The sequence below is a fragment of the Orbicella franksi genome, chromosome 4, assembly GCF_964199315.1.
Source record: "Orbicella franksi chromosome 4, jaOrbFran1.1, whole genome shotgun sequence".
Taxonomy (NCBI): Eukaryota; Metazoa; Cnidaria; class Anthozoa; order Scleractinia; family Merulinidae; genus Orbicella; species Orbicella franksi.
Genome location: NC_138148.1, coordinates 31709473 through 31724420, shown reverse-complemented (window position 1 = coordinate 31724420; position 14948 = coordinate 31709473). Strand labels below are relative to the sequence as shown.

Here is a 14948-nt window from a genome sequence, read left to right as displayed (position 1 = left end):
TCAATAGCAGAAATATTTTGCATTACCGGTGTACGCAGCTCAGGGTCGTGAAAGAATTTGTTTCCCTTCCTAAAGAAGATCCTTCACACTTGAATGTAGTAAACTGTACTTAAACACTTCAAGAGGTCGCACTGAATCTATTCTGGAAATAATCCACTCAACAGGCAGATCGTTCGAGATGAATGAATCACCTAAAGAACATCTGATAAACCCGGTCCATGAAGATGGTAACAAGCCGACTTCGTTGGTATCTTTTCGACTGAAAGAAATCACGAATCAAACAGAGGAATCTGGCCATTCAAACCATGATCATTGCAACCGACAAGAAGTGAACCCTGGGAAAGCGAAACCTGCTCAAGGATCAAATCGCGCCTTGTTCGCCCTGGATATCGTTGTGTGCTTAATATCTCTTCTGACTCTTTTTAGAAACTTTGAAAGCCAGATAACTGGAGGTATAAAATCAGCATTTTATGCATGGCGACCAAATTATTCCGCAAGGAGTCTGTTTTATCGTTGAAATAAATTGTCTTACGCAAAGATCATGCGCAGAGAGCGTGTTTCTTTGTTGTCTCGCGTGTCAGGTCAGCTGTTGTGAAATGGTTTTTTATGTAAAGATAATTTATGCAGCGAACATGGTTATCAACGGGACACAAAGTCGCTCACTCTGATTTTTTCTTTCGGGGAGGGCGACTGTAACACCAGTTATCTATAAGTCAAACGAAATCTAAATGTAAAAAATTGTCATTTCCAACGGCTAACGATGCTCCAACTTGATTGGAGAGATCGCAAACAAATATCTATTCTTGTCATTCAAACTGGTCCGTGATTGGTTGAAAACTCTCTGCTGGCCCAGTCGTAAACGTACGCGATACATTTCACGCCCAGTTTCGTAGTTGTGAAGGACATGTACGTACAGACATCTACAAAGATGGCGCTGTCGATGACAACTTTTTGGCTTGTGTTAATGTTAGGTTGTTCCATGGTTGCCAGTGGACGCACTGGCGAAGAAAATCAGCGCTGTGGTGACCAGAAGTTCTACTGCTCGACGACAGATCAATGTTTCGATCGAAGTCTGAGATGTACCGGATCAAAGGTCTGCGTTGATTCCAGCGGCAATGAAGCAAAATGTTTTGAAAGTAGTACTCCTGGTAAGTACAAGTACTTCAAGAAAACGGCTCCATTGCCGTCTAGTGGAAGCTCCTCTAAAAGGAAACGATCAGTAAGCCTATGGCCAAGTCATTGGTTTGTAGAATACCGTGGCTTTGTTTACGAGTTTGGGTCGTCATACGGTACTCATGAACTTGATGTGAACGATCCCAACTATAAATATGGCCCGGGAGGAGAAAAAATTCTTTCCGAAGATTTGGTTGGAAGCAGCAGTTGTACTAGGGATCAAGTTAACAGCTTCGTTAAAAGGTGGCGCGACGCAAATCCCAACTATAACCTGTTTTTAAACAACTGCCAGCACTTTGCCAAACTACTGCTGGAAGAACTTGGAATGAACTGCCCCAACAGAAGAAGAAGGGAAGTGGACGACACAGAAAGTTTGAAGGCTCCCAGTGAGTGTTTATCCTCTTCTGCAATTCGTTGGAAATTTCACTCTGTGTTTGTTCCACTGATCTCACTCGCCGTCCTCCTCAACATCAACTGAACATGGTCGACGTCGGTGGACGCTATCAGTTTGGCATTTACCTTGACTGCTGACAGCCGGATTTTTCTCGAAGGGTCATAGCTCAGTAGTATGCATGGAATATTATAGTTTCCTACTAACAATTCAGTGAATAGTCACTGAGAACTCGTGAACTAAATCCGTAGAAAGTGTGCTACTGCATAAATTAGAGAGGTCAAAAACTGCTAGAGCGATCAGTCTTTCACAGAATGGACACTTCAGTAATCTAAGAAATGTGAATTTAGTTACGAGTGATATATCCGTAACGGCGGAAATTGCTGATCATAAATTCTTTTGTAGTCAGTTGCGCCTTTCAGATTAACGTTTTGACAACATTTGTAGTGAAAACGTAGCGTAGCTTGAGGCTGGTAGATCTTGGCATACGTTCATGTTCCTTGACTGCTAATTCCGGGAAAGAGAAATGTTTGTTTTACTACGTTCCTAGAAAGTGTACTGATTTGTCGCGCACGAATAAGACCAATTCAAAATTTAGATGTAGGAGAAAGGTTGCATGGATTGCAACTGGCATAATATTTTGAAAAGTTTCAATTCAGAGTCGCTTTCGTAGCTTCAAAATGACAATAATAGACCACTTAGTATTAGCATAGCACACTGATCGACTATTCGGTAAATGCGCAATGCGCAACCTGGTTAGCTACACGGGTAATGATCTTTAAACGGTCGACAGATTAAGCACCAGCAGCCAGTCAATTCTTGAACTGAAATAGCTTAAGCTTCACGATTTTGTGATATTTCTAAAATAATAACAAATTCGTTTGATTGATCGAACGATCCATGCATGGGTTATCCTGAAAGAATTAAACAGCTCGCTCTGTTTCTATCGGCTTTGGATAGACTAATGGAAACATTTTCTAAGAAACTCGAAAAAGTTACTGTGCTGACAAGGTTACTGATAAGCGAGCAGCGAAACTGAAGAAGAAGGAAAGATTAGTGACATCAAACTTTTCTTTAACTACACTTCCCGTCATACGCTAGCCTGAATTTCATTCGTCTCCAGGAGTCGTACAAATCAAGAATTTCGTCTCGGCGCTAAATGGTCAACATTTTCTTGGTTAGCCCAGCACTCGAAAATTCCCGAGAAAACGGAACTTCTGAAAAGTTACGTTCAGTGGTCCTGGCTGGAATGCTAGTCCATTGTAGGTCACTCCCCCGCAATTTGTTAGGTTTCCCCAACAATTCGCCGGTACCCATTAATACTCCTGGGTGGAGAGAGGCACTGTGAGAGTAAAGTGTCTTGCCCAAGAACACAACACCATGTCCCCGGCCAGGGATCGAACACGGACCGCTCGCTCCGGGAACGAGCGCACTAACCATGAGGCCACCGCGCCTCCCACATAGAGTGATATAAGGTAAATAATAAATATATGCAGTGAAAAAAAAACTTATATTAACAGTTTGGAAGATGCCTTTGGAGAGGGTGGCAAAGGTAGGGTACCAATCACGCGTCACGCTGAATTTTTCTAATAAATCACGCATCACGGAGAATTTTTTTCACCAATCACGCGTCACGTAAAAATAAGTAAATACGTCGCCAATTTTACTTTCTCAACCCTAAAAGCGTCGTTAAAAGAAGAACTCTGCCGATTCAAACACAAAAATGCGTCGGCAAATATGTCACCTCTCACGCGAAAACGTTCCTTACAGTATCCGTTCGAACGGCTGAACGCACGGCGAGTGAACGGATAATTTAAACAACGATAGTCAGTTTACTTGTTCCAAGATATCTCTTTGTCTGAGAAGCGTGTTCATATGTTTCTACCTGTTTCGCCAATATACGTCGATTGACAAACGGAGCAGCTGAATTTGTACACATGCGATTTACAACGCAAAGGTACAACGACAACCAACGAAATGCGGAATCATGTGGGGAAAGTTTGGAGTGCCGTTGTGGAGAGGTGGTCGTTGTAGAGAGATCAAAATATAAAAGAGTGAATGTACGAACTGTCCGTCGCCTCAAAAGATAAAAAACATTGTTCGTTCTTGAGAAAAAAAAACACACTTGCGCCGTTGTACAGAGGTGACCATTAGTGGAGGTTCGACTGTAGAAACAATTTTGACAACAGTCTATCTTTTCGTTGAATGGGCGCCGACAAAACGTCAATTCATATGACTTCAGGTAATCTAAATTTGCATAATTCTTTGACCTGTGTATACTCATAATAAAAGGAATTGAAAGCTCAGCGTCATTTCACCCAGTTTTCATCGACATTTTAATTTACCGAGAAACTCCCTGTTTTTTAAATTTCTTTTTACGCTTATTGTAAGGTTCAACGCCTCAAAAAAAAAAAAAGAAAGAAAGAAAAAACAAGGAAAAAAGAACAGTTTTGAGCGCAGAGAAAGAAAAAGCCAACGCATAGAAAGTTCTAAGTAACGAGTACATTATACTGACAAATTTGACAACAATAACCTTTGCCGGAATTGGTGACTCGACTCAATTTTGATTCCACCTTGTCACCCACAGAGGGATCACATGAGATAGCATTGCGCCTGCGTGAACTCAGTGCGTTGTTGCCTTCGTTGTGACGGATTGTCTTTGCTGTCCTGTGAAAACTTGGTTTTTGCCACACACAAGGCCGCCTGATTCGCCTACTAAAACATCGAAAGAAATTCATGTAGAGATGCACCCGGTACCAGGAGAGAGACCTTCCAAGTTTTCGAGACGCGGCAATGAGAAAGACGGGAAAAAGGTCATAATTGACTCCCGTCAAAACGCAGCAAAACGATGAAGACATGGCAAACGCTCAGATCAGTGCTTTGCAAAAATCTATGGAACAAGGCTTTTCCCGGATGGCCGAGTCGTTGACCACGGCCCTAGCTAACACAAACCCACCTTAGGGCAAATGGGACACACAGATGTGGGCTACACTGATGATTCATACTTACAAGGGCCCTCATTTGATGACTGCAGTAATAATGTTCAGGACACTGTCCACCTTTTCACCAAAGTGGGTTTTTTTCTAAAGCAAGAAAAATCAAATCTCATACCCAGCCATGAGTTAACATTTTTGGACTTTATCTTAAACTCACTCATGATGACAATGAGACCAACACCAGAGAAAGCTGAAAAGCTGAGAGAGAAATGTTTAGCTGTATTGACAAAAACTCATGTTTAATTTCATGATGTCTCAGAAGTGATGGGCTTAATGGTTTCTATGTTCCCTGGTGTTGAATATGCACAGTTTTTCAATAGACATCTAGAAATAAACAAAATCAAAGCTCTGAAAGAAAGTAGGGGAAACTACAACTCAGTAATGATATTGTCAGTTACATCAGTCATAGACCTCAAATGGTGGATCAAAAATGTTGAGAGCTCATTTAAGTGGATATCCCATGGGGATCCATTACTCTCCCTGTATTCTGATGCCTCAAAAGAAGGGTGTGGGACAGTGTGCAAGGGAGATAAAGCAGGAGGTCGATGGACTGTAACTGAGTTTAACTGTCATATCAATGAGCTGGAAACACTTGCGCTTTTTTTGCTTTGAAATCATTTTGCCACTCAATGACAAATTTTCATATTAACATCTACATAGATAATACCACTGCTGTCTCTTACATAAATGCCATGGGTGGGACTCATTCTTTGGAATGTAATAAGATTGCACGTGAAATTTGGACCTGGTGTATCCAGAGAAATATCTGGGTGACAGCAATCTCATTACCAGGTAAAGAAAATGTTGATGCTGATAGGGAATCCAGAACATTTAATGATAACACAGAATGGTCTCTCAACGAAAATATGTTCCACAGCATTGTTGAGACCTATGGCATGCATGCCATCCATTGATCTTTTTGCATCTAGAATTAACAGAAAAGTTCCCCGTTATGTGTCTTGGAGGCCAGACCTTGAGGCACAATTTGTGGATGCTTCTCTTACTCTTGGTCTCAAGAACAATTTTATGCTTTCCCTCCTTTTAGCCTGATACTTTGTTGTTTAAAGAAAATCGAAATGGAGGAAGGGGAAGGGATCATAATTGTTCCAGTCTGGCCCACCCAACCTTGGTATCCAAAGCTGATGAGTCTTTTGGTCGACACGCCCAGATTGTTACCAGTGAGAAAAGAGGGACATTGTATCTTCCAAGCAAGCCCAGTCAACCACATTCCATGGAGGGCAAACTGAAACTAATTGCATGCAAGTTGTGGGGAATCCCTTACGAAGCAAGGCATTTCTGCAGAAGCTACCAAGATTATCCTCAAGTTGTGGAGGAAAGGCACATCTAAACAGTACCAATCCTACTACAAAAATGGCTTGACTTCTGTCATAGAGAACAGATTAGTACAGTTTGTCCCTCTTTAGCCCAACTCATAGAGTCTCTACTAACTTTATTTAACAATGGTCATAGTTATAGTAGCCTTAATACTGCTCGCTCAGCACTTTCTTCAATACTCCCTTCAATAGATGGTATCCCAGTTGGGCAACATCCTTTAGTTATTAGGTTTCTAAAGGGAGTATTTGAATCTCGCCCAGCGATGCCTCGTTATACAGCAGTTTGGGATGTAAACTAGTCTACGAGTAGTCCCTCTTTCGCTTAGTCCGTCGTGCGTGGCGCGAAAGAAAACCGCGAGAAAAAAATGGCCGCGCGAAAGGAGGGACTACCGCCTAAGCCCAAGAGTTTGAATTATGCGTTGCTCTCACAACGCAAAAATACGATTGGCTTATGTTAGGAGCGTTGACAACGTGTTGTCAACATTCGAGATACCTGTGACGTCTTGCAGGAATGTTTTGGAACCGGAGCAAATCGAAGCGGTACCAGAGCAAATCGAAGCGTTGGAATCGAGCTTCGCAAGCCGTGATGTTCTTGCGAATCTGCCAACAGGCTTTGGAAAGATTTAAATTTATCCAGTGTTTTGTTTGGCAAAGCTTTCTGCCTCCAACCCGACTGCTAGCGTGTTAGTGATTTCGCCGCTCAACAGCATCGTCTAAGTCAGCGACTATAAATTCACTGAGCTTGGCCTTTTTCTGTCGTCCATTTGAAAGATTGAACCGGACTCTCACTTGAAACCGGACATTCACCTGAAATTTTCCGCTGCTATCGGCAAACATTTCACCGCAGTTGGATGATCTCCTATGTATAATGTATAATGTATAATGTATAATGTATAATGTATAATGTATAATGTATAATGTATAATGTATAATGTATAATGTATAATGTATAATGTATAATGTATAATGTATAATGTATAATGTATAATGTATAATGTATAATGTATAATGTATAATGTATAATGTATAATGTATAATGTATAATGTATAATGTAAATTCTCGGTTGAAACTCTGTTGAAATTTTCGCAATAACTTTTAGACGCAGCGAAAATCGTTACAAGAGGCCTCTTTCGCCGTCTTCTTTTTAAAACTTCTTTGGCAGTTTCGCTGAACGAACACTGAACGAAGATATACTTCTCACGGCATATGTTTTTGCCTGGCTACTTGAAGAGTAGAGTAGAGCAATTTTATTCAGATCTCCTAGGGCTATTGATAACAGGCGATAATAAGAGGACGTCAAGGTGAGAAATCCTACACCGAAAAATCACTCGGCCGTGAAAGGGCAAACTCTTGGGCTTAGGCGGTAGTCCCTCCTTTCGCGCGCTCCTGGCCCCCAGGATTTCGCGCTGCCATTTTTTTCTCGCGAATTTCTTTCGCGTCACGCACGACGGACTAAGCGAAAGAGGGACTACTCGTAGTCTAGATGTAAACCAAGTTCTTGATTACGTAAAGACTTTGTTCCCTGTTAATAAGATTTCTCTCAAGAGTTTAATTCTGAAGCTCACAATGTTATTAGCTCTAGTCACTGCTCAAAGGGGGCAATCCCTTCTTTTTCTCAATGTGGACAGCATGATAGATTCTGGCTCCTTTATAGTGTTCAGACTTCAAGAGCATGTTAAACAGTCCAAACCAGGGTCCAAGGGTATGGTGATTGAACTTAAATCATTCACAGATCCAAGACTTTGTGTTGTGACCACTCTTAAGGAGTATTTGACTAGAACAAAGTTTGCAAGGGATACTCGTTCATGTAGTCAACTGTTGGTAAGTTATGTTGAACCGTACGGTCCAGTGTCTAGAGACACGGTTAGTCGTTGGGTTAAGTTTGTATTACAAAGTTCAGGCATTGATGTAAACATTTTGAAGCCTCATAGCACAAGGTCAGCTTCAACTTCTAAGGCAAAGCTGAGTGATGTTCCATGAGCAGATATTCTGGACAAGGCTGGATGGAAGTCAGAATCCACCTTTGCCAAATTCTATGACAAAAAGATTGTGGAAGACACGTTTGCCAATAGAGTTTTGCAGTAATATGTTCACTTGTGTGAAATTATTTACTACTAGCCTGTGCATCTGTCTTTGAAGTCTCATGTGATCCCTGTGTGGGTGACAAGGTGGAATACAGAAGTTGAACGAGACTTACCAGTCCGGGATCGTTATCAGATTTGATAACCATGTGACGTCACAACATGGCGGCCATTTCAAAAACCGGGAATTTTCGTATTCACTTCGCTTTGCTCGTTATTTGTTCGATTATACTCGGGTAATTTACCCATAATTCTATTCGATAATTACCAGAAAAGAAGGAGCCTCACGTGTTTTGAAGATGGCGGTTGAAGACCAGCGTAAACGATGTAAAATGCTACTCGTAAAGTGAAACAGCGCTTGCAATTTTGCATCCAAACCAGGTATGTTTTTCATTTTGTCATTAGATTTAAGTTACCTGGTGATTTTTGCGAAAATCACAAAAAATATGTCGTTAATCTTCACGCCATATTCTTGGGATTTAACGTGTTTTTAGTGTTGTGCACGATCTGTGAAAAAAGTGCACGGGGGTATTTTGATTTGCGATGTGTTGTTCGTAACGGCGGCCATATTTACAGCTGTAATCGATATGTTCCTAGGTATTGAGATGGCGGATGCTGGTACCCATAGAATCAAAATAGCAAATTTCTGTCGATTTTGTGGATATAGCTTGGTCATTACATAGGGCAGGTTTATTGTTGTCGAGTTTTGCAGCATAAAATTTTCGTTCCTTTTAGGCCTGACAGACACGCAGCATTCAACTTTAAGAATTACTGGTGGCAAAATCAAGGGGTACGTAAAAGTAACTTACATAAATCATCTAAGCCCCCTCAGAAAAAATTATAGCTCTTAGTGAGTCGCTCGATTCATGGTACGGCAGTCCAGGTGGTCGGGAAACCACTTGCGAATCTAACATTAGTTGTTTATTTTCTTTTGAAGGGTTACCATGAGGTCAAAATCAAGGGGCCAGAAGAAAGTCCTTTTCATGTCCTTCCTGAAAATTGGAAACAAAGACTCGTTCGCACTTCGTTGTGTTTTGCCGGAAATTAGAGAAATACCCGAGACACTTCTAGACGTGCCACAGTCTGGTATTCAAGAGCGCTAAGAAAAATTACACTTTGAGAGAAGTTGCTGGAAGACAGATAGGCCGGGTGCAGTACTTCATAAACAGGGAACTAAAACACCTTTCGGACTGCGGGAAAATCGACAATCACGTTAAAGGGTAAGTTGCCTATATTTTATTCAATTTCAACAACTCGCGGTCCTGAAATATTTTCCGGAAATGCCGGCCAAACTAGGTCAGTTTTCTGGCACACCAGTCGTTATATAATGAAGCTTATTGTCGGATTTAGCGAGTGAACTATGGTACGGAAACATATTACTTGAATTATAGTTTCTTTTATATGAATCGGTCATGAAAAGCGTTTTTCCATATCACCGAATGCACAACAATAGACTACTGATCTACAACTAAAACAATTTTTTTCCGGAAATGCCAAGACTTCCAAGTTTACTGTCACATCTCACGACATAAAGTGTTGCATGTACCCATTCCACTGAACGGAGGTGTATCACGAATTAAAGTAAATATACCTGCTATATTTTTGTTGTTGTGCCAGAACCATATCAGGTGAGCCCACAACGACAAAGAGAACTCCAGTGCATCAAAGATGGAAACGAAATGTACAATACGGCAGAGGGGATTGAATTAGCAATCGCAGAAATGGAATTAGGCGTGGGATGGGATATGGCCATCGAGGTAAGCTATTCTATCTTCAGTATATCTGGACAGAGAGTCGACAGAGGGAGGGTCGCGAACTGTTTCGATACTGTTATTTTCATTTCATAGTAATGAATCATAGTAGGAGATGTTTCGGTCCTAACCACGCTTCGCTCATGCAAATTGAACGAAATTCAGTTACAGCTCTCCGCTTGGAATATAGAAGCAACTTGTTCAGTGTCAATTTGTGAACTCAAGATGTATTTATTGTTAGTGTTTCGTTTATATTTTATACAGACTGTTGAACAGCCAGCTTCGCCAACTGCCAAGAAAATGAAGCCTGAGTGAAAATAGAAGCTATCATATTAGTATCAATAAACAACGCTTTTGTGAACAGAATAACTGTTGTCTACCTTCGTGTGTTTTTACTCGGAACAAATATTATACGGTGTCTATCTGGAAATGAAACTTTTCGCTGTAGCTTTTGGACAAAGACAGTTTTCTTCCATGCATCTCTGTTTCTATTCCATAATCCAGTAACCTATTGCGAAACAAACATACAATTACAATTAAATGAAATTGCATTGTGATGTCGTGAAAAAAATAACTCCTTTCATCGCAGCGCCCCATCGACCGCCATATTGAATTATACACTGTTGCTACCAAATAATGTCACGTGAACGAAAACTTGCGCAGCGATTGGTTAATGGTTTGTTTTGGTCGAGGTTATCAAATCTGATAACGATCCCGGACTGCTTACCGGAAGTTGAAATTGGACTGGGATTCCACCTTTGTCACCCATACAGAGAGGGATTACATGCCCCCCCTTGGACCCACCCTGTTACTTACTTCCTACGATGCACATGGCTAGTGCTTAAAGACCGAGTTCACGCAGTCGCAATGCTATCTCATGTAACCCCTTTGTGTATGGTGACAAAGGTGGAATCCCAGTGGAACTTCAACTTCCGGTAAGTCTCGTTCAACTTCTGTATTTGATTTGAAAATATCTTTAAATTACGGCAGAGATGGTCGGAAATAAACATACCTAAAGGTTTGAACCTTTTTCAAATACTCATTTGCAGTTACTCATTCAGTTCTGAGGTTGAGAAAGAAACAAAAACTAAAATTGACTTACACCGCATGTTTACAAGACCTGAAAAAGTTCTTGTTTCGACAAACAACTCAATTTCAGCTTTCCTTCTTGCAGCTATAATTTCGAGTCAGTTGTTGCCGATTGATCGTCTTAAAACCACACTTCGGAAAATATTAGTGTGCTATAATACGAAGATGTTCTTTTACACTGTTCCTCTGTGTTGTGATACTGACAGTTCTTTCTCAGAGAGCGGCAAGAAAAAAAAGGCAAGCTACAGCTGACTGGACGACACATCACAACTTGGGGCAGTTGCCGGGGCAAATTGCAGCGTGTTCAGTTTCCAGACATCACACAAGAACACAGCTTTCTGATTTAATTCTGGTGAGTGACTTCATATTTGCTAGGGGTACTTTGAATAAATCAAGATAACCTCGCTAACCCCGGGAAAAACTACAAAGAAATCTAAAAGCATATGCACATACGTACTCGAAGCCTGGTCAGCCTGCACTCGTGGTTGTTTAGGTCTCGGTCGGGAGCGTGCGCGGCGAGACCCACGCGAAAGGGCTGGCATGCGAAGCGCGCTACAATGCAAAAAGCCAGATAGACGCTTGGGTTCGAAACACAAACACTAGCAAAAGGCCATCCTCAAACAGTGTGATTGCTAATGCTACCTATAAAGACATTGAATTACCACATATTTCCGCTTGTTTTAATACTTCGCACCACCTGAAAACACTGGTATACTAGCGGTGCAATTCACAAGAAAGCCTAAAAATGCCCCTTTCAACGTACCGTTTTACACAGTGTGCTCCAATTTTTCATTATTGTGCTACTGCTAGGCTCAGCCTTCAGCCGTGGGTGTTTCGGTGCGCCCGCGATCCCCTCTACCCCTACCCTGCTAAGGCTCGATGCCCAAATAATCTCACTGTTATGCTTAAAACGTCTCTATTATGCACCTTCATGTTCATATAAAAAACCTAACTTTACCCTTAACGCCTGTTTTCCTGAAGAATGAGGGACGCCTCAATGCAATCCTCTATTGCTCTAGCTTGGTTATCACAGAATGAAGTTCCTAGTTATGAAAAAAGTCATTCTGATGTAGCATAAGAGGGCTTAACTAGCAAAACCTGTTGGCACGTGTCACGTGTACTGTGTAAGTCAAGTGAATGGTGCTAGACTAGTCTCTTGGTCTGCCCAAGGCCCACAACCTTACATCTACTATTCCAGCATAATGCTTGATTCTTTTGCCTCACCATTAGGCTCAAAACATTGCTGTCATAAGGTGTAAACCCCTACAATAAAGGTACTTTTAGCATAATCAAAACATTCCCACTGATTGTGTGAACATTAACTAGTTGCACTTCGTCTGTTGTTGTTTACCTTAAGTTACCTTCCTTTCACACCACGCTATGGACAAGAGTTCAGTTTCCAGAAAGTTACAAAAATACACTTCACTTGAATCTCTTCTGTATAATTTGATTTACATAATAAGTTTTACAAACGCTTCATGTTCCGACGGAGAACTTGCATAACATTACAAGTTTCTTTTTTCTTAGTCCCTGGATATTATATTATTAAAATCATATATTTACAATTGCGATATATATACAACATTGAACTTTTGATGTTTGAAAAGCCACCAAGGCATGTTTTCGATATGTTGATCAACGAAAGAAATTTTAAACATCGAGTGAAGCTCTTAGGAATGTTACTTTGAATATCTAATGGCCTGTTTTCTCCCGAAAGTGCGTAAAAGCGAGATTTATCAGTTGTCTTTTGACAAAGCTCTTTACAAGGTCTCGCAAAACCTATAAAACTGCGATAAACAAACGAGTTCAGTATCTAAGATGAAAACTCTTATTACTGTTGCATTTTGCCTGGTTGTGTTGCATTTGAGATTCTGGATCAAACGGAAAAGAGAATATACGATAGTTTAGATATGTTTAGCTGATAGCAGAATCGTCTGATATTACAATGACACCAGGGCTGTTTTTAACACATTCTGCTACCAAGGAAGACACTGCAGTGTTGTGTGGAAATCTTTGTATCAGCGCAGCGAGTAAAAGGGAAAATTCAGCTTGGTGGAGAGTCTTGCGGCTTTCATCTTTAGAACCTAAATAAAAAAATTCAATCAACCACTTCAATTAGCAAAACATTATTTTTACATAATATTGGGTGAAGCCTGTCTCAATTTAGAGAATCGATCAAAGAGGCTAGACAGTTACCAGATTAACGGATTGCAGCAAAAACAGCTCAACTTAAGTCTTATTTACTCCTTATTTAAAAAAAAACCCAGTAATCATTGGCAGTTAATTTTATCAGAAATGGTGGCCTTGCCATAAAATTATTCAATTGAAAAGTGAATAAAGATAAATTTTCTTTGAATCACGTAATGCTTCTTCTGATGAGTGGATATTTATGCTTTAAAAACTAACCCATAGTCAACTAATTTTACTTGTCGCATATTAACACTTTGCCTTCTCATACATCTTACCATTTCCTTTTCTTGCTTCATGATGTGCCAACACCAGCGAACAAGAAGGAGCACAGACTTCAACAGCAGCTTCCTTCAAATCAAAATACAAATACATTAACTTTAAAATTAGCGCAGCCAAAGTGAATCTACACCGTTAGGCTTGCCTTGTATAAGCTGATAAGAAGGAAGATCACAAAAAGAGTTTTTTCTTTCTTACTATATGGTTGATAAAGGACGTCCAGGTAGGGTGGTCATTATTATTATTATTATTATTATTATTATTATTATTATTATTTTTATTATTGTTTATTGGGGGACTTCATAGTTCATTGGGCAAACGTATTTAAGAGTTAAATCATTAACACAATTTCTTTTCATAATTATCCGATCAAGACGTTTGATAAGTCTTCGCATGTTTAAACTAAAACAAGTGCCACAAACCTCGTTCATCGAAATTCTGCGATTAACAATTTTACCAACACTCTTCCCGGTAAATGAGCAATAGAGTGTGTTCACGTGACGTCATCAAATTCTCAAACCCAAAACTAAAGAGTCACTAAAGGTTTTATCCTCATCAGGCATAAGAGGTAGTAAATTTATACCTGTTTACAACTTTCCAGCTGAGTAGCGTCCTTCGTTTGGAAACCAGCGCATTTTGAATTTCGGAGTTATGGCAATGTGTGACATAAAGCTAAGAACGCGTTTGTCGAAAAATATACACTTATCTCGTGATTTTTAGCCATTTTGGAGTTAAAGTGTAAGGAAAAGTGCTTGTGTAATTGTTTTTTTGGTTCGGTTCAGATAATTAGTCGACTAGATAGCCAAAGTAAGTTCCAGATGGTTACACTATTTTCCGGCCGCCGCATTGGGACACCGCGGAAATACGTTTTGGGGCGCGATACAGTATTTTGCTGGTCAGCGGTACACCTTAACAAAACTACAAAATGCCTGCAGCTTTTACATTGTTATCGCAGCGAGTCTTGTCGACAGTGAAAAAGATACAAAACTTAGAGCGCACACTGTAAACTTAGCTTTTAAACTCCGCTCATTTGTTGGATAGTTCTCAGTTAATATTATATATTGTGCCAAAGCCAAACTGAACTTGCACACGGTGTGAAATTGTTGTTGTTTCGTGAAAGTTCATGCTCGCAAGCGGCGAGCCAGTGGCAATTTACGTTACGATGTGCGCTAAGGCTAAAACTAAGCAGCTTTTGTGTTGCGGTAGCGGTGTTCTGGGGACACCAACTTCTCAAGTTTGTTGAATTGATGGGCTTGAACCGTGTGAATCGGTATGTCAACGGCATTTCGATCAAATTCGTCGGGAAGACAAGCTCGTGTTCGTCCACTTGTTCGATTGGGGGCACTCGCGTAAGTAAACACGGTCATCCTGTCTCCACTCGGTATCACCGAATTATGGACCAAGTTGGCCGAAATCGAAGCAGTGCTTCGTATAAATCTTGGACACGTTGGTGTAACAAGTGTAGGACTGAATCCCTAAAAGGGTTCAAAATCTGGCCTCAACTCGGGGAAGAATTCACCGAGGTATGTTTTATCATAAAATATCCAATTTTAATTATACTGTACTTCAGTAAGCTTGAGGCTGGCGAAAATAAAATTTTAAATTTTCATGTTTATTATTGTTTCTTTGTTTCTTGTCATAATTTCGAATTGTTGCAGTTCTGTAT

At 40.5% G+C, this 14948-nt stretch overlaps 3 protein-coding genes across 4 annotated transcripts in view; 2 read left to right on the top strand and 1 right to left on the bottom strand.

Moving 5' to 3' along the window:
- LOC145483989 (uncharacterized) overlaps positions 1-14948 on the top strand; it is a 301335-nt gene that overhangs the window by 37979 nt on the left and 248408 nt on the right. The window lies entirely within an intron of this gene.
- Positions 1-14948, bottom strand: part of LOC145483984 (codanin-1-like) — an 84232-nt gene that overhangs the window by 27207 nt on the left and 42077 nt on the right. The window contains exons 34-35 of one of the 2 annotated variants that reach the window (XM_081462576.1): positions 13282-13354; positions 12554-12900 (exon numbers count right to left, since the gene is read on the bottom strand). The exons of the other annotated variant lie outside the window; for it this stretch is intronic. Coding sequence (XP_081318702.1) covers positions 12731-12900; positions 13282-13354 — 243 coding nt within the window. The 3' untranslated portion in view covers positions 12554-12730. Of the gene's footprint in view, positions 1-12553; positions 12901-13281; positions 13355-14948 lie in introns of those variants that run through there. 2 annotated transcript variants of the gene reach the window in all.
- LOC145485414 (uncharacterized) lies at positions 905-2494 on the top strand. The gene has a single exon (XM_081464080.1). It carries the CDS (start codon positions 905-907, stop codon positions 1649-1651), a length of 747 nt encoding a protein of 248 aa, XP_081320206.1. The 3' UTR covers positions 1652-2494.